Source organism: Cinclus cinclus, chromosome 6 (assembly GCF_963662255.1).
Source record: "Cinclus cinclus chromosome 6, bCinCin1.1, whole genome shotgun sequence".
NCBI lineage: Eukaryota > Metazoa > Chordata > Aves > Passeriformes > Cinclidae > Cinclus > Cinclus cinclus.
Genome location: NC_085051.1, coordinates 54,858,195 through 54,882,743, shown reverse-complemented (window position 1 = coordinate 54,882,743; position 24,549 = coordinate 54,858,195). Strand labels below are relative to the sequence as shown.

Below are 24,549 nucleotides of genomic sequence, written 5' to 3'. Positions count from 1 at the left end.
GAAATATGTAATGTAATTTTCTGTTGGATATTTTTTAAAAATAGAGATCTTTTAAGACATCAAAAATCTTTCCTTTCCATTGAAACATATAGAAAAAAACCTTTTTGAAAACTACTTGTTCTCCATTTTTATGCTAAACCTATATTTTACAGCTTAGTCTTCCAGTCTAAATTCTAATGCTTTGCACATTTTATCCGTAGATATAAATGACTGTCACGGACAGTGCCAGCATGGAGGGACTTGTAAGGTAACTCTTGTTAATTACATTCCACGTTGAAAATTAGTATTTCTCTGAACAGTTATCAGTTTTAGTGTGCACTTACAGTTTGGTTAAATGAGTTCAAATGTTAAAAATGTAACACTGTACTTGCAGACTCTTGCACCCATTTCACAAAATAAAATTCTGTGGTGCTACTCTGTCCGCAAATCCAGAATACAGAAGTAACTTGAATTTTTGTGTGCAAGTTTCATCAATAAATGAATCCTTCTACTTTTGCTTCTTTTCCCCGCTCTGTGAAGGATGAAGTGAATGGTTACCACTGCTTATGCCCTCGTGGTTTCACAGGGAAGAACTGTGAGATAGAAACCAACGAGTGTGAGAGCAATCCCTGCCAGAACGGGGGCCGCTGCAAAGACCTGGTGAATGGATTCATTTGCCTGTGTTCCCAGGGATTCTCAGGAGTCTTCTGCGAGGTGAGGACAGTGCAGACATTGCTGCAATGCTTGTCATGGGCTAAATTCTTCAAAGAAATCTATCTCTGGGTTTAAATTGGAGTAACCCAAGGCTGGAGCGTCACTGCCTGTTGTAGCTGTTACCTGATACTGTGAATAAGCAAATTTGTTGTGCAGCGCTGTCACAGTAGCTGTAACGCTTGAATTTGCAGCCTGATAAACTGCAAGTTGTTTTACATTGGTGTTGGCCTTCCTAAGGGTTTTAAGGCTGCAGGTGTTCCTTAAGCTTGAAGTGTTTTCCTTTGCAATTTTCAGGACCTCTGTCCTTTTGTTACACTGGAGTGCTCTAGGTTCTCATCCTAATAACTGAGGTAGATAATTGAATTACCCTTCAAGTAATCCTACTGCTGTTGGTAGGAGTAGAGTAATTATGTATAAATTATTTATATTCTATGTAATGGTAATAAATAACATAGTTACTAAAGGCAGGCAGATAGGCAAGTATTGGCTCTCAGAACTTTGAGATCATTTTGTTTGATCATGGAGTTCTAGTGCTTAAGGATTCATATCTTAAATATTGAAGTCTTAGTGGTAATTCCTAAAGTATTTCATGCTAAAGAAGATATTCCTTCTAGGGAGGACATTAGGCTTTCCAGTGTAAAATTATTTTGCGTTAAGTATTCACTTCCTGGATTTTGCTGATAGTCAGCTTCATCTGGGTGTTATGCTTAGTATCAACTGGAGGCATTAGGCTAGAATTTTGTTGGATTTGCTCCAGATTTTTTTTGTGGAGGATATTGGAGTGATCTCTCTTAAATGCTGAAGTAATTTTATTCTGTTATTTGCATCACTAAAGAATCAGTGCCCTCATTTTATTCAAAATTTAAAAGGACTGCAGATACCAACCAGTTTAATACAACTGGTGCAGCACCTAATAGCTCATGAGCTGTTTCTGCATAAGGATCATAACTGCAGTGCTCTACTCTGGGCTGATTCATACAATACTGTGTAATTAAAGTTTTAGCAAATGCACTCAAATAATAGGGGCAGTTGGCTGCTTGCCTTGTGTGCTGCAGGAAATATCTACCATTGATTCCAGATGCTAAAGTACCAGCTACTGAACTTACATTGGGAAGGGGAAATTTATACTAATGGAAGGAAACAAATGGAGACATCTGATAGAGGACATCTGAGAATCTTTCTCAGACTATAGCTATTTTTTTAATAGCTTGCTTTGAATGTTCTATGTGAGAGCACAAAATGGTTTGCTGAAAAATTTTCTGTTTCAACTGGAAGTGTATGTGCTCCTCTGAATTAAATACTTAATACCATTTGTGTACCTTCTCCTTTGTCTGGTTTTGCATTTTTCTCCTATTTAGCTACTGAACTGCTAAAAATAGGGATCAAAGCCACTATTGCACTTAGCTTTCAACTTTACAGACATGAAATTATCTTTTTCCCAAGAGAGATGTGAAGAAGGAAAAACTGACTTGAGGGGAGAAAAGCAGTCCTTAAGAAAAACAACTTGGAGGAAATATACTGTGATGTAAAAATATCCCTTTTGTGGATTTTGAGACCAGTTTAGGGCATCATGAATCAGTGATCTTCTATGTCAGTCTAAAGTAGCAGCAGAATTGTTTTGCTGCAGCAATGTCTATGTTAAAAGTTGTATTATGAAGGCGGGGTTTAAATTTTGCTCTCTGGATCAGATGGTCAGAGTTCTAAATGCATCTCGTGTAAATTGGTGTGGTGATGGTTTTTGTTAAAATAAGGCCCTGAGCAGCTGGGTCTAACTAGACCTACTTTGAGCAGGAGGTGGGGAGTAGCTGACCTCTAGAGGTCCCTTCCAAGCTGTGTGGTTTTCTAATAAATTCTATGTGTTAATTGAGATGGGAGGAGAATTTGCTCTAGGGGATGGGATTTTGTTCAGGTTCTGTGTATTTTAAGTCTCTTGCAGGCACAAAGCTGACAAGTGCACTGGTATTTAACTTGCCTTGTGGCACTTGGTACGTGGGTGTGAAAGACAGAGAAGCGACTTAAAATGATCCAGAGAAGTTGCAGTAAGATGTCTTCTAATGGCCTAAATAATCATTTACTGAGTTATAGCAAATGTGCTTATTCAGCCTCCTCCAAAGGAGTATTTTTTTCAGCAGTGTCAGAAATGCTTTGTATTGGGATAGACTAAAGTAAACTGAAGTTTCTCTGTCCTGTAGGATTGAATGTAGTATTTATGATTCAAAAAACCTTCTTAAAACTTGATGTTCCTTGTACATTAGCTTCATCTGTGTCTCTGGCAAAGCAGATAATGCTGCTTACTCCTGGGAAATGAAGCAGCTGCTGCTAACTGTAGTCTCTCTTACAGATGGATATTGATTTCTGTGAACCTAACCCTTGCCAGAATGGGGCTAAATGTTATGATCTGGGAGGAGACTATTACTGTGCCTGCCCTGATGACTATGATGGAAAAAATTGTTCTCATCTCAAGGACCACTGCAAGAACAATTCTTGTAAAGGTACCTGCTGTTGTCCATAATTCTATCTTGATGGTGGTACGTTTGGAAATAAAAAAGGCATTTTGGGGAATGCTATAATGCAGAAATGTTTTCATTGTACTCACTTGGACTTCATAAAATAGTGAGGCAGTGAGAGGAAATATTCCTCATTTATGAAGAGGTAGATGGTAACTTATAGCTAACATGAAATTGTTATTAGTTTTATTTTTTTCCTAAAACTTCTTTTGAAACTAAAATCTGATTGGTAATACATCTCATTAGTCTAAAGGCTACACTTCTTTTTCAGTAATAGACAGCTGTACAATAGAAGTCTTCACTAATGCTACACAAGAAGGAATCCGTTTCATTTCATCCAATGTCTGTGGGCCTCATGGACGGTGCATTAGTCAGCCAGGAGGGAATTTCACTTGTGCCTGTGACAGGGGTTTCACTGGAACATACTGTCATGAAAGTAAGTAGAAGCTTGTAAAAGATTATTCTTCTTGCTCAAAATTTATTTTGAAGTTAATGTTGTGAAGCTTTACAACATTACTGAAATCTAAATGATTTAATTTAAGTTGCATGAAATGCTGTTTCAGATGTACTGCTTGAAACTGTTTCTTCTGGTAGCAGTCTTTGTAGTGGTTTACACTTCTTCTGTGATAGAAAACTGGTTTTAATCCAACTTCAGTATAAACACGCCTGTACCCACTACCTTTATGTACAATCTTATGAGTCACAGATTTCTCCAACATGAGAATGACAATAAAGGGACTAGAACTTGTATTGCTTGTCTGGATGTTTTTAAACCCCTGAGTATTCTTGCCAGGTAAGTGTAATGCTCTGGCTTGACTTGCTACATGAGGCAATACATCCAGAAACCCTACCAGGCTTGAAAACATATCCAAGCTTTTCTTTTGCATGTACAAATGCAGTAATAATTCTCTTCTGCTTTTCCTAGAGACACAAGTGTAGATACCTCCTCTGAGTAGGTGAAAACAGCCTTGAGCAGTAACTGTTGACTTTTTGTTGTAGATATCAATGACTGTCTTGGGAAACCTTGCAAGAATGGTGGGACATGTATCGATGAAGTTGATTCATTTAGGTGTTTCTGTTCAAGTGGCTGGGAAGGAGAGCTGTGTGACACAAGTGAGTACTGCTCAGTGTTGCAGGGCCAAATGATGCATCTTTGTTGTAGCAGAGATGATTGGTATGTGCTTAATAATGGGGTAGCTTCTCTGTTCTATAATTAAGTCTTTTTTGCAGAAGTGTTTTCGGAAATAACTTCAGGTAGCTGTACTGAAAGACTCAGCTCCTTTAGTAGGAGCAAAATCTGATTCTTTGGTGTAGTTATCATTTATTTGAGGAGGAGAAAACTTTTTCTCCTGAGGATAGGCAAAAGTGTGGGCCGGGAAGTGAATTAGGTCAGTTCATGATTAAGACACCTCAGAGGAAACTGCAGTTGTTTCTTTTTCTGCTCTGAATGAAGCCCCTTATAAAACATGATGGCAAGGACTTGTTGAGACTTATTACAGGACATGCATCAATTAAGATGTGAAACAGAGTGAGCAGTTTTGGCAGCTATTGCTGTCAAAAGAGCCTTTTGTGTGGTATAGATGAAGTTTGTTCTGGAATACTTACGTTCCACCTATTAAATGATTGTCTGAAGTGAAAGGAGCTTTCTCTAAAATCCATGATTGCATAAGTATGTTTAATGTGTGCACATATGTGTGTATGTGGTTAAGCCACCTCTAATGGCTGTAACACTATGTTTTAAAGCAGAACAGAAGGGAACTTTAACTATCTCTCTCATCTCCCAGGATGTCCTGGGCTGGAGCTCCTTTTCAGGGCATTGTGGTCCCTACTAGAAAGCTCTTTCTGAAGTTCAGAATACAGATGTTTGTAAAAACAAAACTACTTTCTTGCTTTACTGAGAGGCCATACTGAATGGTCCTTCTAAGCAGCCAGAAAGTCCTAATTCATGTTGTTGTGTATTAAATGAGAGTTTTTTCCTTGCTTGTAATAAAGATAACATCATAATAATTAGATTGCTGTCCTCCTAAGTAGTACAAAATTTATTTATCTTTATAAAGAGATTTTTTTTTTCTGTTTTCTCATGGCCTTGGCTGGGCTAGATCTTCTATCTGATTTGCTTAACTGTTTTGTTTTTTTTTTAGATTTCAATGACTGTTCTCCTAACCCCTGTCACAACGGTGGCCGATGCATTGATTTGGTAAATGACTTCTATTGTGAGTGCAAGAATGACTGGAAAGGCAAAACTTGTCACTCACGTAAGTGTTCCTTGCTTTAATCTTCAGGTTACCCAAAGATTTATTTTCTTCTCATAGGACTGGAGTTCCTGAAATTTAAAATAAAACAATTGCAGTGAAAAAATAGGTGCACTTTCATTACCCCTTCCAGTTTCCCAGTCACAAAATGGAACATTTGAAAAATGTATTCCTTCATGTAGCGAAACAGTTTCGTGACATGTCCTTAGATTCCATTCTTTGGGTTGTTTATTGTAATACAGCAAGCAGAACAATGTGTTTCTGATACTGGTGCATTTAAGTATGAAGTCTCTTTAATTTTGTAATTCAAAGGTACCTGTTTCTAACATGTAACAAGACCATTGAAAATTAAAACTGGTTTGTTGTGGTGTGTAGGTGAATACCAGTGTGATGCAAACACTTGCAGTAATGGTGGGACATGCTATGATGATGGAGACACATTCCGCTGCTCGTGTCCTCCAGAGTGGATGGGAAGTACTTGCAACACTGGTAAGCTTTTTAAATTGTCTACAGATGAAGCCAGGAGAAGCAGAGAAGTGTTAAAATAATCATCTGTTTAGTAAACAGACACACTGTTCTGGCTGGCCAGTTCAAAGCTGTTCCAGTTGGGTGGTGACTGAAATTTAAGTAATTTCTTCCACTTATCTGACCTGATACTGATTTTTAGGAAGCTGTTCTCTTCTGGCTGCTTATATGGTCCTTTCCATAGCTTCTCTCCTAAGCAGTTCTAGAAAACTTGGACTTGTGGTGTCTTGACTTTTCTACTGGTCTTTAGGGGCCCTGTGTAAAGGTTTTCCTGGGAACTTAGTCCCCTGCTTGGCTTGCAGAGTCACAAGGTTTGTGATCGTGAGGTGTATGAGCAGGCATAGCCAAGAAAAATGAAATAAAGAGGTTCTTCCTGGGGGTTTTTCAGAGTTAATGCCTGCTGTAGGGAACTGCTTGATATTTTATATGTATACACACATATATATATTCCCGCCCCCCCCTTGGAGACTGAATGTAGTACCTCTGGTGCATCTTTCTGAAAACTAAACTTGTTATGATGAGGAAGTTGAATGAAGATAATTTAGTACAGTTTTTCCTACTTCCCAGATACAATTGCAGCTTTTAATCAAAACCTGAGTTTTAAATAATTGTATTTTATTGCTAAGAATGCCTCATGGCCTGGGCAACTCACTGCCAAAGTAATAATTTAGCAGTGCTTCAATAATGCTTACACAAATAGGGCAGAAAGGAGGTCATTCTTTTATAATTTCATAGTTCAGTTAAAAATTGGATTGGGATGATGGTGAAGATGGGTGAGAGACTGTCCTGTGATTGAGTATTTTTTTGAGATTTTACTTCTTTGTGAGTTTTTAACTGTTGACTTAAATACTGCTTGGGATTGTGATAGTGACATGTCCAGATGATAGGCACTCTTTGTTTTCTGGTCTAATAGACACTTTTTCTGTTTCCAAAGCTAAAAACAGCAGCTGTATTCTAAACCCTTGCATGAATGGTGGAACGTGTGTTGGCAGCGGGGATTCCTTCTCGTGCATCTGCAAAGAAGGATGGGAAGGACGCACATGCACACAGAGTAAGGCTCTTCTTTCTTCCCCTGCATCCCCCTGGGATATTGGGAGTGTCTGGCAGAGAGCTGCTAGCTGAAACAAAGCAATTTTATGGGGTTCAGGTGCCAAAATATCTGAATCATTCAGAGTGGGAGGTAGGTAAAGATGATGAGGCTCAAGTAATGAATGAAGAGTTTGTCGTGCTACTTTTTGCATCCAGTCTCTGCCAAAAGAAGACTCTGGGCCTTCTATGAAAATAGAATTTTTGTAAATGTGCACAGAGCAGAAAAAAATATTCAGAGAAATAATAATTTTAATAATGAAGGGTATCTGGAAAGACAGGCAGCAGTGTATAAGCTGTTTTCTCTGAGGATAGCAGTTAACTACTTTGACATACCGAGACAATGAATTGTTTAGGTGGAGTAAAGCCTGCAACTTTGATTTTTATTTTTTTTTTCTTTCCCCCAAGGTGCAACACTGGGAGTGGGAGGGGAAACTCTAAATTTGAGTTCTGTTTTTACTCTGCCTACTATTGATATATACAATAATTGAACTTTTTTTGCAAGTGTGGAAGAAAACATTCAGTTCTGCATCTTTTTCTTTACTTACCAAATATAGTGGTTTCGGAACTGTAGTGTTATATTTTATGAAATATGTTGTGCCACTATTTACACTAGCCAATATTCTTTTTTCTAGACACCAATGACTGCAACCCTCATCCATGGTAAGTGCATGAACTCCATGTACTGCTGTGTACTGTGTATCATCTGTGAAAATAGAAGTGAGCACAGTAATATGGATTTACATTACAGATCAGAAGTAATTTTACTCTAAAATAATTGAAGCTAGCCTCTGTAAAATAGCTTATAACCGTTTTTTTTTGCTATGCCATAGCTATTCCTTGGCAGCACCAAAGACCACAAAACAATCTTGAGATGATTCGTGTATGGACAAATAGAAGTATTTCAGTGTAATCTCCATGGTGGAACTGACCAGTAAATTATAATAATATGAAGTGAATCACGTATGATAACTTTTGAAGCTTTTGTAATTGGATAGAGTAAAAATGTGAGAAATAAAAACCTGTTAGTTTACAGTAAATAATTTTAAATAATATAAAAATGTCCTGTTGGACCAATTACTATGTATAAACATGTTTAAAAAAAACTGATGTTTTTTGGACATTAAATGGGAATATATTAAGTGCAGAGGCTGATGTTTTTTGGACATTAAATGGGAATATATTAAATGCAGAGGCTGATATTTATGATTGAAAGGGGAAGAAACTGGTGTGTGGATGAAACAACCTATCTTATCTTTCTCAGCTGTCTACTCTTATGCTATAACCTGTGCTTCATTAAAAAAAAAACAAAAAAAAACAAATTCGGAAAACTTTGGGCTTTCTTTATATTCACTTGAAAGTACTGTTCCACCTCCTTGAGTTCTGTGGATGTGCTTCCTTGTGCATGTGTAGAATGTTGCTGTTTAACTGCTGACCTGCTAAGCAATACTGTTTATCTATCCATTATGCTTTTGCTCTTAAGAGAGATAAATTATCTCCCCAGAGAGCAGCAGAAGCTTTAATTAACAAAGCTTTAATTGACTAATGAAACAATGTAGATGGCTTGTTAGCTCCACTTTTTTATTTACAGTTACAATGGAGGGATCTGTGTGGATGGGGTGAACTGGTTCCGATGTGAATGTGCTCCCGGCTTTGCTGGTCCTGACTGCAGAATTAGTAAGTACCTGCATGGGTAAAGACCTGGATGGTTGTCCCAATCTATACAGATTGGAAAGAACACCTGGTGACCCTTTTTACAGTAGCTCAGCTGAATTCCAAATAATGAAGCAGAAGCCACCTGTTAGCCAGGTACTGGTACCTAAATGGTTATGGTCTGTTACTCATTTCATTAAATGGCACTGAAATGGGTTGGCTTAAATCATGCTTAAAGATTTGATTGCTGGATTTTCTTGGATAATTCTGACATTTCTGGGGTGCTGGCTTCATAGAGAGCCTTAAATTTTAAATATTTCTCTGTTGGTAAACATCTTGTTGGTAAAGATGACATATGTCAGAATGTGTTCCACTTAATGTAAGAAACCAAAGTGCACTGAGACATTGTAAATGGAAACAAAAACATCAAGTGTAGTGCTGGCATGTGAATAACAAAAGGATGATAAAGGTCTTTCAAAGCTAGAAAACAAACCTGTTACACTGCAATTATTCTGAAGGGTAGAGGCCAAAAATAAGGGAGAAAACAGACCCTAAAAGTGTGTTGAAGTGTTGTGGTACAAGTTGATGAGGGGCTTTTGTTGTTTGGCTGGTGTTTTGGGTTGTTTTGGCTTTGTCTTTTTAATGGAATTTTACCATATTGACTTTTTGACTTCAATGGATATATACCTTTTTTTTTTCTTTTTTTTTTTTTTCTTTCTGCTTTGGAAGGCCGGACTTTGAATCTTCTGTAGCCTCAAGGCTTCTGGGCTTAGTCCTTCCACTCCCTCAAGTTGAGACTTTATCCTCATTCTGGCATAGAGAAAACAAACCAGCACTTCTGGTTGGAGGGCAGCTGCAGCACTTGTGGAAGCATCAGCTCAGTGGTGTCTTGATACAGAAGCAGGCATGGCAGATCATTGTGTGTCTAGATCCAGATACCCAGAAAGGGATATTGAGTTCTCCTTGCCTGCTCCTCTTCCCCTTAAGGCTAGGATGTCACAAATACAAGTACTGTGCATTTGTAATGGAGCTGCAGACATTTTTTTACTTGTTTAGACTGGTATAGATGGAAGGAGTAGCTCTGAAAAAAATACCTCTTATGGCTGATACAGAAACAGAGTTAAGTTCAGCATACAGAGGCTGGGGAATCTTAAACCTGTGTGAAGACAGGAGGAAAGAGTAGTTAAACCCTGTTGAGGTTTAGATCTTGGTGCATTTTTGAAGAAAGCTAAAATGGAATCAAAACCCCTTCCATATCCATTGGATTGTTTTGCATTGCCTACAAGTGTAACAGTCTCACTACTGCCATTTGTCAGGTTCCCTATCAATGCCCTGTACTTGAAAAATGAGCTGATAGTGTGTATTGGGCAAGAACTGGTGTTTAAGCAGTTCTCTCTGGGGTTGGAAAGGGAATTCATACTTAATGGAAGGAAACCTTTCAAAAGATGCTTTGGAAGAGAGAGGTTCTGGTTGAAAATGAAGCTGTTGGTGCCTGTGGCTCACAATTTCATAAGCTGGTTTCTGTTGCATAAATCAGTACTTGTCACTTCCAGGATAACAAATGACACATTGCTGTCCATCTGAATGGATGGTGCTTGGATCATGCTTCCCTGCCTTTTTCTGTGGTTTCTGTTGATAAACCTCTGAATCTTTGAAGGGTTTTTTAAAGAGGCTTTTATGTTAAGTGTCTATATATTAAATTAATCTACTCACTATTTCAAGGTTATCAATGTTCATCAAATGTGTGTTACAAACTGAACTGTTACTCTTCTGCTTTATGGTCGCTTGTATTGCAGCAAGTCACTTTGTGCATTGTTGAACAAGATCATTGTCCACTTTTTACTCTCTGATAACTTCATGAAAGCACATGCTTTTGTATGAAGCCTAAATGATTAGTGCCAGAACATGATGTGGGATTTGTTCTGCAGCTGAATGTGGACAAGGCATTAACACCTTCAGCTGCCCAATACCTCTGCTCTGTGAGATGAGATAGCATATGACTGCTGTTTTGACTGCAAGATCTTCAATTAGGGTGCAATTATGAGAAATCTGTTACAGGTTATTGCTGAATGGCAGAACTGTTTAATTACAAAATTAATTCTGTAGCCACACTGTCCTTGGCTTTAAATAAAGGAGGTACTGTTATATTACACCTCAGGAAATTATTAATTACCATGTCCTGTGTCCTTGTGACTGAATTTTACCTATTTTCTGTCCAGATATTGATGAATGCCAGTCTTCTCCTTGTGGGTATGGTGCCACCTGTATAGATGAAATAAATGGATACCGATGCACTTGTCCCCCTGGAAGAATTGGTCCTAGATGCCAAGAAGGTATTCCTCTATCTGCTATCAACCTTTACCCAAAAAACAATAAGGCACAATATAGCCAGTGTAAAGTTTGTGCAGTAGTCTGATATGTAAGGAACAGTAGCTAATAATTTTAATTTAAATTAGTATAGTATTTGTAACTTGAAGAGGTGAAGTGTCTGGAGGTGCTTTTTGGTGTTTTCTTTTCTTTAGTGATTGGAATTGGAAAGCCTTGCTGGCTTAAAGGAATGACTTTTCCCCATGGCAGCCGGTGGGAACAGGAGTGCAACAGCTGCCACTGTTTGGATGGACGTATTGACTGCACCAAGGTAGGCATTTTGGCCTGTTTTCTTAAATTCCTGTGGCTGAAACAAACTCATTGTTCTTCATGCACAAGTTAGTCTTTGTCTCCTCTGAATTTCCTTTGTTTAAAAAAAAAGAAAATGTGGCTTCCTGTAAAAGTAGTTATGGATTGTCTTTTTAGTATTCTAAGTTGCTGTCCTGCTGTCTACCTGCTAGAACAAGCTCTCTAGACCACTTGTTGCAGAAAATGAAATATGAGCTGGAATAAAGGATAAATCACACTGGTGAAGCTTTGCAAACACAGTTTTAGAACTCCTAATTTTGTGAAATGTGAGTTCCAAGGTGGAGGACACGTAGGAAGAAATTTTTCACTGGGTATTAACTGCCTTTTTTGTATTGTCCTTCAGTAGCTTTATGAACTGACAGCTTTCAATCTTTGTATATTTACTGTGGACTAGATCCTGGAAGTTTTGTGGCTGAGGAAAAGTAAGACCTAAATGTAGATTGTATATGTGCCTTAAATTCACCTCATCCACGTATGATATTAGATTTCTTCCACGTGTAATGGAACACTTGCACTTCCTTGCTGACAATTGTGCTTTGAGAAATCCCTAAGTTCCTAATAGCTGTACAGTGCTAGGTAGGATCTTAAAGGCTACATGGAATTTTAGAATATCCTGAGTTGGAGGGGACCCTCCAGGATCATCCAAGTCCAGTTCCTGGAATGGAGCTGTGTTTGGAAATCTGCTGCACCCCAGTAATTTGTGGGTACCAGCAAATTGTTACCTTTTTGGGAGCATGGTTGAAGTGGTTGTGCTTATTACCAATGTGCATCAGCTCTTAACATATTCAGCATTCTCTGGCAGGGGTCTCAGTATGAATATTGAAGTAATTAATCTTTGTGGTGATAATTCTCTTACTATATTGTAGAAGCGTAGAGGACTAGGTTAAAATAAATGCTTAAATTTCTGTATAACTCAGTTAAGTGGGATAAATCCATAAACTTCTAAAAAAATATGCCCAGTCAGTGGTTTCTCAGATTATTTTTGCACAGATTTTTGCTCTTGTGTCTGTACTAAATGTCCTCATTTTGTGGAAGAGCAGATCCATCTGCTACTAGGACTATGGCAGTATCAAAAGAGAGGTATTTTTCTATGTGAATTGCTTACTTGGATTTGATGCATGGGAGCAACTACCTGTTAACAGTACTTTGTTCTTTTTAATTTCTAGGTGTGGTGTGGAAAAAAGCCTTGTCTGTTACACAAATACTGGGATAATTCCAATAACCAGTGTCCCATGGGTCAAGAATGCCAGGAGAAGTATATGAAATGCTTTCAGCCACCGTGCACAGACTGGGGAGAATGCAGTGCCTCTGAACCTCTGCCTATCAATATCAAGTGTCTGCCTAATTCTGGTTACTTGGACAATGACTGTGCTAGAATTACTTTAATTTTTAATGGAGACAAAGTCCCCCAGGTGAGAATGGAATTCTTAATGAAGTGTGGCAATATATGTAGGGGTCTATTCTGTGTCACAGCATGCAAGATTAAGGTTTCTAGTATGACTCCTTGCTATTATAAGCTTGCAAATTTTATTACTAGACTCCTCTGTTGTTTTAATTATGCTTTGTCTAAAGGGTGAGGCAAAATTCAGTTTTATACTGAATATTTTATCTTCTTGAGTCTTGAAGAACTATTTACATTTCAATACGAGCTCTGACTGTACTAACATAATCATGCAAGCTCACTTCTTTGCCCTTCATTCCAAAACCAGTTCTTCACCTTTTTTGCCCTTTCTTTCCCCATTCTTTGCTTCCTTCATCAGTTCTTAGCAACTGCAAGAACTGAAGGTCCTTATTTTTACATGCTATTTTTTACTTGAACTAAAATGACACAATCTCCCTTGCTTCTAACAGGGCACTACAACAGAAAACATCTGTTCTGAAATCCGGTATTTACCAGCTACTAGGACTGTTTCTAGGGACAGAGCTCTGATAATATTGTGTGATCCATCTTACTCCACAGAGAATGCAGTTGAAGTTGCTATTGTAAGTATCGGAAGCGTGAATATATATAAAAATAAGTTTTCTTATTAGTTTTTGCTGGGGAAGAAGTTGTTCAAGCTTGTTTCACTTGAATGCAGGTGGAGAAATCTGGGGCTTAGTCTTGTCTGCAAAGCAATTTTGTGATCTCACAATTTCCTATACTTCCACAGAGCTGAAATTGCATGTTTTGTTAATGATAGATGGCTACTACATTATAAGCTCATGATAAATTACTATAAAGACTAGTTCAGCCCAAATTAGTGTACAGGTGTCTACTTGTTCTGTCAGAAATGTTGGGCTCTTGACCTTTTCAGTAAGGTAGGTGGTATGGTTACAGGTGGCTGAATTTGGATTGCTCTTGTAAAGAAGTTCCTTCTGTGCATTTAGTGTGTGGCTGCTTCAGGGATGTTCTTTAAACACAAGGTACTAAGTGAGAAGTGGAAGAGGTGCAAATTGAGTAGATGAAAGTAACTTGCCCTCATGAACTAAAGACTTAGATGCATTTACAGCTCAATCACTCCATGCCTGTGTATAGCTTAGTTTTAAAGAAGGAGTTAATTTTCATGGTAAATGTTTATCCAGGCAGAAGCTGGGCTGTCTGTCTCTGCTAGTACTGTAAAGAGCATGCTGAGCCACAATGGAGAGAGCAAAGTATATGGTATAAATAGAGCAGACTGTTATTAGTCCAAGCTTCTATCTAGATAATCCACATGTCTTGAACTGCTCCTAACTATGACTAAGTTTGGCTCATCAGTTTAGGTAACGTGGAAGTCACTGCCTTTCCTTTGAGGTATGTTAAATTAATGAGCAGGTATGCTACCCACCAAGTCTGACACTGCATCTGCAGTTTGCTGTCATGCTGTTGCTGTGGTAAGCATTTAGAGAACTGTTTATAGCTACTGCCAGGCAAATTCAACCAAGTGAACTCAATTAAGATGTTGCTGGAATTAAAAAGTACTTTTCCATGGTTAGGTGACTGCAATAACTTCTTGCCTTCCTCCTTCACTCCCTGTAGTCCTTTGTCCCACACCGAGATGAACAAGATAACAGCCTCATTCAGAATGCTGCTAATACAATAGTAAATGCCATCACCAAGCGACAGAACAGCACGGTTATGTTGGCAGTAACTGAAGTCAAAGTAGAGACCATCGTTGTTGGGAATTCATCATCAGGTAAGGTTCCAGTGCATACCTCCTCTGTGGTGTGTTTTCTACTCCCCTGCTATCAGACTTCTCTTATCTTTCTTTATACATTGGAAAAAATTATTCACCGGGTTGTCTTTAGTTGCTGTTATTAACTGAAGAGGCTTTGAGATGAAGATTCTGTGCTTGTGTGCTAGTTTAAACTTCATCTCTAATGTGATATGCCCACATAATCTTGCCACAGTATTAGCTCTGACTTCCAGCCCAGCTCTCCAGCCCAATCACACCTTTCATAAGGTGAGGAGTTGCTCTTGTGTGCTGTTCCCAACCTGTCCAATTTTCCTACGTGATCCTTAAACCAACCTCAGCCCTTGATGCTGTGGCACTGAGGCTGTGAGGAAATAAAAACATGGGGAGAGGGAAGGTGTGGTGTGATGCCACTTCTTCTGAAGTGCTCGTGTGCTATTTATTTACCTTAACAAGAGTTAAAGATGTCTAGTTTCTTTCAATACTTGGCCATGATGTAAAACTTTGCTCTTTTTCAACATGTGTTTCTCACTAGCACACAGCTGCTTAAAATGCAGCATTTGTTCCTCTTTAAGAGGATATAGTGTGATTAGAGACCTTTATCTCTGAATGCTGGCTCTCCAAGAGCTGTGCCAAAATAAGCTATTGGAAGTTTTGCATGCCTGTGTTCCTGCCTGGGGGAGGCAGGAGATGGGCTTGTGGAAGATGCTGGTGGGCTCAAGTTCAACTAAGTCTCAGAGTGAAAACCTTACAATGGTAGGAGGCTCTCCCAGGTTTTTCCTAGACCTCCCCAACATAATCTTCTGCAAGATCTTCCATCCATAGTCCAAACAATTAGGAGATTGCCTGGTTCCACTTCCCTTGCATTTTCCTTCTAGGAAATGCCTTTCATCTCTTAAGGTCTTGGCAAATGTCCTGTTTCTTCAGCTCTCCTGAAGGAGTGTGCCTGTTTTGTGCTTGCCTTAAACAGCAGTTGTGTAGAAGATAAGGAATAGAGCTAGGATTTTGGCACACCTCAGCCTCTGGCTTTTCTGATTGCATATTAAATTCTAGGGCTAAAGGGCTGCAGATTACTTTGCCTCCCATCTCAATAAGATTTAAAGATTCTCCCAAAAGAGTGGATTAATTTGGGTTCTCTCGCAAAATGGTTTCCAGATTCCTAATTTTAATATGGATGCTCAATATTGACCACTGGTGCTTAGCTGTTTAAGTGGACTTGTTATGAAGCAAACTTTAACCTATTTTTTTATTTTTATTTGTTCTATTGCTGCCCCTTAATTGGTTGAGGTGGGTGAAAACCTGTCAGAAAATGTGGTGTAAAGCCCTATGTGTTGAGAATCTCATTTCTGTGGGATGCTCAAGTGTCTAGGTGGAGATGATAATTTATATGCTTCATTGAGTTCCTTTAGCTTTAAGAAAAAGTAGTCTGAATTTGGAATCTGTATGCTGAAAATTCTGGATAAAGAACCTGTTACTAAGTAATCTCAGATCCATGTTCATATGATGAAATAATAATGTGATAGCAGTGAGAATGCAAGCTTTGTATTCTAATCTTGGAGAAGCTGTTATGAAGAGCTCCTTTTTCTTTGAAGTATTTCTCCCATTCATGATTTAATATTAGGTTGCTTATGAAAAATCGGGAGAGATTAGCAGTTACTCATGTGAGTGCAATCCTTCCCGTTGCTAAAATACAATTTTCAGATCCCTTGAGGCCAACAGTGTTGGCAGTTTACTCACCCTCCTTTACCAAAAGGAAATGTTTGAGAATGTGTTGCATTCCACATAAGAATGTACTCAGAAGGCACTCGAATGTTGGAGCGAAGGACTGTGGTGTTGAAACATCAGTTGTTTTTGTATAGTCATTTCCAGGTTATTCTGTAAGCAGATGTCATAAAGCTGCTGAGGGAATTTATGTTTGGATCAAGCATTAGAGTGGTGGGTTGGCAGCATTTGTCTGCAGAGCTGTTGAACAATCCTATTGCTCTCTATAAAAACAAAGCATCTCATCTCTTGTTACCCCTTACCATGTGTGAGTTTTTGTTTATTGAGAAGAATAGAAAAAAGTTATTCTCTCCTAGCTGCACAGCTCTTGAGGAAGGGGGAACAGAAGAAATCCAAATACACTTACATTTTTCAGAAATATTTTCCTAGAGAAAACAATCTGTGTCTATGTGGCTGGGAGAACACAGTAGTGAGGTTTGGATTGGGAGAATAGAGAAAAGCAATTGCCTCAATTTTTGTTTGTTCATTGAGCAGTGAAGACTTGTGTCTCTGATATTCTGGTATTTCATCCTGAGGTAGAACAGGAACTTGCTGAAGAATGCATGACCAATTTGGTTACATAGCCCTAACCTGAATGTTTTTGGAGATTATTGATACATAAATGTCTGTAGATGCTGAAGGTAAAGGACTGTTCTTTCTGATGATTAATGCAGGACATATTTGTGGTACGAGTCCCAGTACTTCTAGAACAACTTAGAGGCACAGTACTCCATTCCCTGCCTCCTGCTATGATAAGGTTTTTCAGGATTACTCAGATTTTCTTGGCCAACTTTGTGTAGATGCTTGAGAAAGATGCTACTTAACAAAACCAGTTTGTCTGTTGGAGGGGACAGAAGATCTCAAATGGAGGTTTTCTCCCTCATCATTAATCACGTAAAACTAAACTAGTAAAGAGCACTTGCAGATGGGCCCGGTGCACTGATGCAGTTGTTATTGTGCTGTAAAGACATCTTACTTCCTTTCTCCCAAAAATGCTTCAGGGGATCACCAGTAGTTAAGTATGGATACTTCTCTGCAAATGTCCAGTGCCATATATCTTGTTCTGTTAACGTGAGACTTTATTTCTTTCCATTTGCCCTCTAGATTATTTGGTTCCAATTCTTTGTGCAGTATTTAGCATTGTGTGGCTGACTTGTATAATCATCTGCGTGTGGTGGACTCGGAAGAGAAGAAAAGAGAGAGAGAGAAGCCGTCCTCCCAGAGAAGAGGGTGCCAATAACCAGTGGGCACCTTTAAATCCCATAAGAAATCCTATAGACAGATCTTACAGTAACAAAGACATTCGTTATGAATGCAAAAACTTCATATCTCCTCAAAAGAGAACTTGTGATGCAGTAGAGGAGTATGTAGAGTATGAGGAAGAGGAGGATGAAGAGGAGGAAAGAGATGAGGAAATGGACAAATTCCTCTCTCACAAACTCGCAAAGCCTTTGCCAACAAAGGTGTGTGACACATCAGAGAGCAGTCCAGTAAAGAAATCTCATCAAATAGGCAAAATGGACAACAGATCTGTAAAAAATGTGAATGCATCAAACTTTGAAGGCAGTAGAGACTAACCTGTATTTGGGATGTAGGCAGACTGCGCCTGCGCTTGCTGGGGAGGGGAAAAATTGACATCTCCACTTTGCATCAAGGACTAAAAATATCTGGAGTCAAATGTTCATAGTTTCTTTATTTTGCGTAAAAAAAAATAAAAATAATAAATAAAATTTATTTTGTTTCTTTAGCCTTGTATAAATTATTCAATGACTGTCAGATGAAAAAAAATGAGTAATCTTTGATAGTTGCTATTTTTGTAAAGTTTACTTATAATACACTCGCTGTGTGGCAGAGGAGAGGTTGTATTTTCAATATGTGTAAAGTTTATTACAAAAGACTGTACACTGTTTACAGAATGTATTTCTTTTTATTACTTGCTCTAATTTAATGGTGGCTTTAAAACCTCCTGGTTGAGGAAATTGTGTGAACTTTAAACTGCTTTCTTGACTTTGAATCTCTATTAATGGCAGCTCACTGCACTTGTTACGTTAGTAGCTTCTGTAAGACTTTTTCCAAATTTGCCTTACACTCTTTGTAATAGGAACAAAAAAAAAATATAGAGATCTTTCAACTGTGGTTTAAAAGTGGCCTTTTTATTTCTGTTTAATTACTTTAGAATTGCAGTATTGAAGCATGTGACAAGTGCCTTGAGATTAAACTTTTTCTATAGCAACTGTCAAAGACTGCCATATCAATATAGTAAAATTGTGAGAACTCTAGGTTCCCCAACTGACACAGTTTATTTTCTAATAGTGAAAGTGCTTTTTTGTAAATATGTACATATTAAATGAATCACTCTGTATATTTGATTTAATAAGTTAAATATTTTGGTTGTTTTGTTTTTTTTTTTTTTTTACATGTCATTCCTTTTAATTTATGTTGCAGAAAAGGAGGTTCTATGGCAGTTTATAAGACTCTTTTTTGGTATTATGTCCGGATTAGAAAATGATGTTAATACAATCAATGTTAGGAATCTGTTGGTCATTTGTATTTACATAGGAACATAACCACTTACATGTAAATAGATCCAGAAATGTTTGTTTATCCCCATGTTCAGCCCATCTCAAGAACACTAACGGGTGCATCTACTGTACAGTACCAACATAGAGAGGCATTGTTTTTTCTTTTGTGAATATGTTAATTACATGTGGTATTAATTTTTTTGTGTTTAAATACAGGCCTAATGAAGGGAACAATATTTTCCTCAGTCTTGTTTCTGTTGTGCTTTATTCATCTTTTGCTCTAAAGGAAAAAGGCTGGCAAGCTCAGAGGATGGGAGTACCTCAGTAGAAATGGTTAAATGTTATGGAAGGCTTATGCTTTTTTTTTTTTTAAGGCTTTTATTATTGCTGTTAACTGGGCAGACTATAAGTTTATTTTAATTACTGAAAAAGCATAACACTACATACACCTAGTTTCCCTACCACTGAGAAGAACAGATGTCTGAGAGTGTAAACTCTGGCCCACAAACAATGTAAACATGAATGTTTTGAAACCAGTTATTTTATACAGGAATGCAGGATTTGCTTTGCAGGATCATCTGTTTTAGTATGTTTTTTTGACATATTCTTAAAAAAAAAACTTTCAGAAAAGAAACTATTTATTAAAGCATTTTATAATGATGTTTGTTGTAACTTTTTTACTTGTGCTAAATATTCAAAACTTATTTTGATAATCTGGTTAGGAGTTAGTTTAGAAAAGGGTACTATCCTTCTCATGTTCCCCAGTATAATCCTGAGTATTTAAACCAAAAACACTTTTTTTCTGCTACTCTTGTAACTTTTTTGTACTGTAATGCTGCTGTCTTCCATAATCTAATAAAATGATTCCCTCATTGTGTGTAAGATACTTCAGATTGTTGTTTGCTTTCTAAGTGCTTGGAGCTCGGATGTGGCCAGGCTAAACAGAGGAGGAGTGAAAGTCCAGGTTTAATTCCTGTAACTTGAGCGTGCAGCACCGAGCGCCGACGCTTTCCTGTCCCGCACCGCGGACAGCCTGCAGAGCAGGTGCTGTCCACAGAGACACCTCCAGCTCCCCAGCTGGGGCTCTCCCTGCATAGCACCAGGGCTGTGTTTAGCTGCTGGACTTGGACTGGATGATCCCCGTGGGTCCTGTGCAGCTCGGGATGTTTGGTGTGTTCCATGTGCCTGTTTTACAGTGATTCTCCTCCTTGGCTGCTCAGTGAAGCCTTGTCTGAGCAGAGCTTGGCTTCCAGGGGTCAGAACCAGGCTGGCTGAGCATGCATGGGCCTGAAGAGGTGTCCTTTTCCAACTGAGTTGAATTCTGAAGTAATACCTTTCTCTACTCTGCAGCCATTCAGAGCTTTTAGATGTCATGCTCCCAATCTCAGCTGAGGTCTATTTCTGTTTCTGTAACAGTTCCTTTGTATATGATATTTTACATAATAAAAGATGAATTCCTGTAAGATAATATTGAATATAAAAGTTGAATTTTTCCTAGTAGCTATCAGTATTTGAGGCAGAATTCTAGTTTCTAGCAGAGCTTTTTTTATTGCTCTTCTTGGAGTATTTGCTTGTCTTCATTGTGACAGAAACAACTTTCAGCTGAGTCAGTTCTCAAAATCTAATTCTGTTACTTTCTCAAAAGGAGAAATAGTAGGTTTATATGTGTTTGGAATAAGGTTGATGCTGTTCTGTCATGTAGTCATGAACTGGCTCACTACTCCTGAAGGTGTGAATTCTGTTTCTTCCCAGTACTGAAGTAGCATATAAGGTAAAGGGGGCACACTAGTGGTCATCACCCACTGTTCTAGACAAAGGGACTGATCCTATGTCCAGGAGCTGTTCCCTTGTGGATTCACAAAATCACCACAGGCAAATGTTCAATTTTGTAGCGCACTCTCCCTGCCAAAACCAATAATTATTTGATGCCTCCTCCATGTGAGGAGTGAGTTACGTACACTGAGATATGTGAAACAAGATGAAGCAGGTTAGGAGGATAAACAAAAAATAAACTTTGACTTGCACAAATTAACCTTGATCAGTTTTATGCAGACTTTATTTCTATGCTGCTCTTAAATTACTTGTATATCTCCATATGCCTCATGTCACCTTATTCAGTAGTTTTGTTTTCTCTTGATTTATTTTCACAGGAGATGTTGAACTCTTGTATCTTGACTTCTTGCTGATAAACATGTGCTAAGCATTATGGTGCTGCCAGAATCTTCTCTGTTACAAGAACTACATAATGAGGCAAACTAATAAATGGACTTTTGTGATTTTTCTAAGCAATGAGTGGTTCTGGGTTAATTTTTCTTGCCTGATGCTCTTTCCAGGACCCAATGTTAACCTGAAACACCTGCTGAGCTCAATTTTTTTTTTTTTGGCCATTTGCTGTTGTCTGGTTTTTCTTTCAGCAGGCCATGTAATTATTCCTCTTCAGATCTGACTGTGCTTGGATGGAAAGTTAATGTATCCAGAAAAATAACTCACTCTGCCCATACTTTTCAAGAGCAAGCTAAGGGCTGACAGGCACTTCAGGCACTGCCTTGAAAGCTGCAGGGGACACCAGTTGCAGTTCTAGGTGTGAGGAAACTTGGATGAAAGGGATGGGGTTAGTGGGCAACAAATTCTCAGAAGAACTTGTGTTAGAGGTATGATGTGTGTGACTGAATTGAACTCCCTCATTGTTATTGGGTGCTGGTGGGCCATCCTAGTGCTTTGGATGCACTGGATAAAGGATGAGCCTGAAGAACAGTTCAAGAAGCTTGTGAGCTGTCCTGGGCAGTTGGCATCCCTGAGGCAGTCTAGTAGTGAGCTTTAGGAGATTTCTTGTGAGTGAAGGGGGTAGAGATTGTCTTTGCTCTTCCTTCATTCTCAGCACTAGGGCTGGTGCTTGTATCAAACTTACAATATTGCTCTTGCTGTGAAAAAATTTTGTGACTCTGACTTGCTCTGTTCAGTGCTGCAAGCAGTCCCTGACTTGCCCTGTGCTCTTATTTCATCACAGGTGGTGGGATAAAGAATGGGCAAGTGGAAGAGTAAAGGAACAAAACGTCCCCTTGAGAATGAGAGGTGACTAAGTCTTTTCCAAGTCCATCCTTGTTTCTATATGAATATGTGGAACGTTTTGCTTTTGTTCTGTACACATCATGCTCTGTATATTTTTTTCAGTTTGACAGGGACTTAGACTAAGTGAAGAAGTATCTCTTCTTCAACCACTTGATTGTAAACATGTGCTTGCAATCAAAAGTTTATAAGTGAATGCCATAGGTAATATTCCTAAGTAGGAAGTTTTGGTTTTTTGATGAGAATCATTAAGTTTCATGGTTCATTGGGTCACCTTTTCCCTTGGAAAAGCTAGATTTCATCCATCTAGGAAATCTGGATGGTTTATACAAATCTCCTTTTTATACTGTATTTACTATTTCTAGAGCAAGAGGAAATAGACAATGTACAGGGCAGTGTACGTTACAAATGAGGTAAACAGAGACCCACCTGTCCTGCTTCAAAGTTAATAATCTGGGGGTTTCTGCAGACAATCAGCACGGTTTTGTAGAAATCTTCTCAAAGGATACTTTGCACTATCTTTATGAAAGGAGTACATAAATCAACTACCTTGAGGGACCAATGAGCCAGTCTTTAGAAGCTCAGAAGAAAAGCTCTGTTTTTTTTTTTTCTTGGCAACAAAGCTGCTTGAGTTTTTTTCTAGATGGGAAAAAAATCATGGAAAACTTACGCAATATTGAGGAGATGTCATGTTTTCACTCATATTGATGTACTCCATCCTTCTTACTCTTCATAACTTCTGAGACACAAGGAATGAATGGGCTTTGCTGAAGTCAAACTAAGATTTCTTGGTTTCCAGTGGTGGATAAGGCAGAAAGATCACTTTGCAGGTGTGAATGTGACATTCTATAAGGATGCAAACCATGATTAGGGAGGCACGATGTTTTCTGACCCTTGGGTTCCAAGAGAGGCTGTCACTTTCGAATGTTCTGGCAAAAAAAAAGAACCACACAGCCAACCAAATGCAAATCTTCCAGCCCTGTTGGGTAGGGAGAGACTTGTTAACTTGTGGGTCTTTCCCAGCTGCTATCCTATCTTTTCTCCCACCCACCTGAAGGAGGCTTGGGTTGGAGGGGACTTCTCCCTGTGGCAGATTTGCTGTGCTGATAGGCTGTGAAAGGAGGTTGGGTAGGGAGCTGTGGAGCAGGTTTGGAAACTGCTGTGGCAGCGGGCCTGCAGAAGGCCCTTTGAAGGCTTGGCCATCTGCCTGCAGGCATAACTCTGGGCATAACCCCACCTATTCATTAGTGAAGCCCCACCTGTGGGTGGAAGCTGCTCAGCCAACAGCTGTACTGGTGCAGATCAAAGGTCCATCTACTGTAGCATCCCCTGTCCTGCAGTGGCCGGTGGAAGATGCTTACAGAAAGTGCAAGACAGCAGCAAATTGCAGCATGAGCCCCTCTCACACTCATCCAGCTCTTACTGTCAACAATTTGGGGTCATATTTGATAGGCACCTCTCCTCTGTAGCATGATATCATACTTTTCATGCTTTAGGCCTCCAAAACATTGTGTGGCAATGAGTTCCACAACTGCACCATGAATTGGGTGGGAAAGTGCTTCATTCTGTTTCTTGTGAGCCTGCTCCTCAAGGTGATGTAAAAACAGCAAGCAGTTGTTTCTATCTCCACAGCATTTGGGAATTATAGTGTAGACACCACTTTCTTCCTAAGTCTTGCTGTTCAAAGTCACAGTCTCTTCTCTTTCCTCTTGTAGACCTGTTCCAGGTCTCCAGCTGGTTTTCCTATATGACCTCTGTGCCCTTCCAAGTTATTCTCTGTCCCTCTGGAGTCAGGTGACCAAACTGAACAGCATCTGATGTATGGGCACCCCACAAAGACCAGCACTGCTCTATACTCTGTTCAGATCCTTTCTTGACCATCCCTGGTGCACTGGTTTATTTTTGAGACATGTTGGCTTCAAGACTGATGAGAAAGAAGATGTGGTTGTTTCACGTCTTGTCTCTGCATGCTGCTGGTCCTGGTTAGAGCAAAGCTGACTGAATCCCACTGTTCTGAGAGCTGGGATCCCTCAGGTAGCTCACTCTACCATGACTGTCTTCAAGGAGCAACACTGGGGTGTGAGGGTCCACAGTGGGCCTGAGCATTGTGATTCTGTTTATTTGGGGCAGGGTTGGAGTGGGTGGATGTGCCAGTGACAAGCATTTGTGCATACCAGGCAGTCCAGGAATGAGCCCTGCAGCCTTCTCAGCAGCAAGGAGGCTGAAAAGGATGTGGGCATCAGTGAGTGTGGAAGAAGACTTTGTTTTGGGGAGTGCTCCATCAGTATGATCTAGAGGTGAGGGTAACATGGGTACCACATTGCAGTGGTTCATCCCTCTTCAACTTCTCTGCTGCTGAAGAGCTGTGCCACAAGTCACAGCTGGCACAGTGCGTCTCAAGAGTGGTGTACCCACAGCCCTGCACTCTTCAGGATGAGGCCAAGAAGGCCACGTTAATGCTGCACCACCACCACTTGTGGTTTGCTGCTGGAGAGGCAGAGGGGAGAAGGAGGAAGGGGTGGTTGGCTCGGGGCCATTGCCCTGTGCCCAGCCCTGGGCAGACATGTGGCTGCTCAAACTCAGCCCAGGAGGCTTCTCCCTGCCATTATCTATCAGAAAGCATCAGCTCTGGTTCACCCCTGGGTTGCCTCTTACTAAA

The 24,549-nt window shown here is 39.3% G+C and overlaps 1 protein-coding gene across 1 annotated transcript in view; it reads left to right on the top strand.

The window, feature by feature from the left end:
• The window catches only part of JAG2 (jagged canonical Notch ligand 2), a 67,245-nt gene extending 49,366 nt beyond the window's left edge, over positions 1-17,879 (top strand). The window contains exons 11-26 of the mRNA XM_062494800.1: positions 201-247; positions 520-693; positions 3,035-3,185; positions 3,472-3,636; positions 4,200-4,313; positions 5,342-5,455; positions 5,828-5,941; positions 6,912-7,028; positions 7,699-7,726; positions 8,655-8,740; positions 10,936-11,049; positions 11,239-11,354; positions 12,559-12,804; positions 13,244-13,375; positions 14,388-14,544; positions 17,407-17,879. Coding sequence (XP_062350784.1) covers positions 201-247; positions 520-693; positions 3,035-3,185; positions 3,472-3,636; positions 4,200-4,313; positions 5,342-5,455; positions 5,828-5,941; positions 6,912-7,028; positions 7,699-7,726; positions 8,655-8,740; positions 10,936-11,049; positions 11,239-11,354; positions 12,559-12,804; positions 13,244-13,375; positions 14,388-14,544; positions 17,407-17,879 — 2,348 coding nt within the window. The remainder of the gene's footprint in view (positions 1-200; positions 248-519; positions 694-3,034; positions 3,186-3,471; positions 3,637-4,199; positions 4,314-5,341; positions 5,456-5,827; positions 5,942-6,911; positions 7,029-7,698; positions 7,727-8,654; positions 8,741-10,935; positions 11,050-11,238; positions 11,355-12,558; positions 12,805-13,243; positions 13,376-14,387; positions 14,545-17,406) is intronic.
• Positions 17,880-24,549: the final 6,670 nt, after the last annotated feature.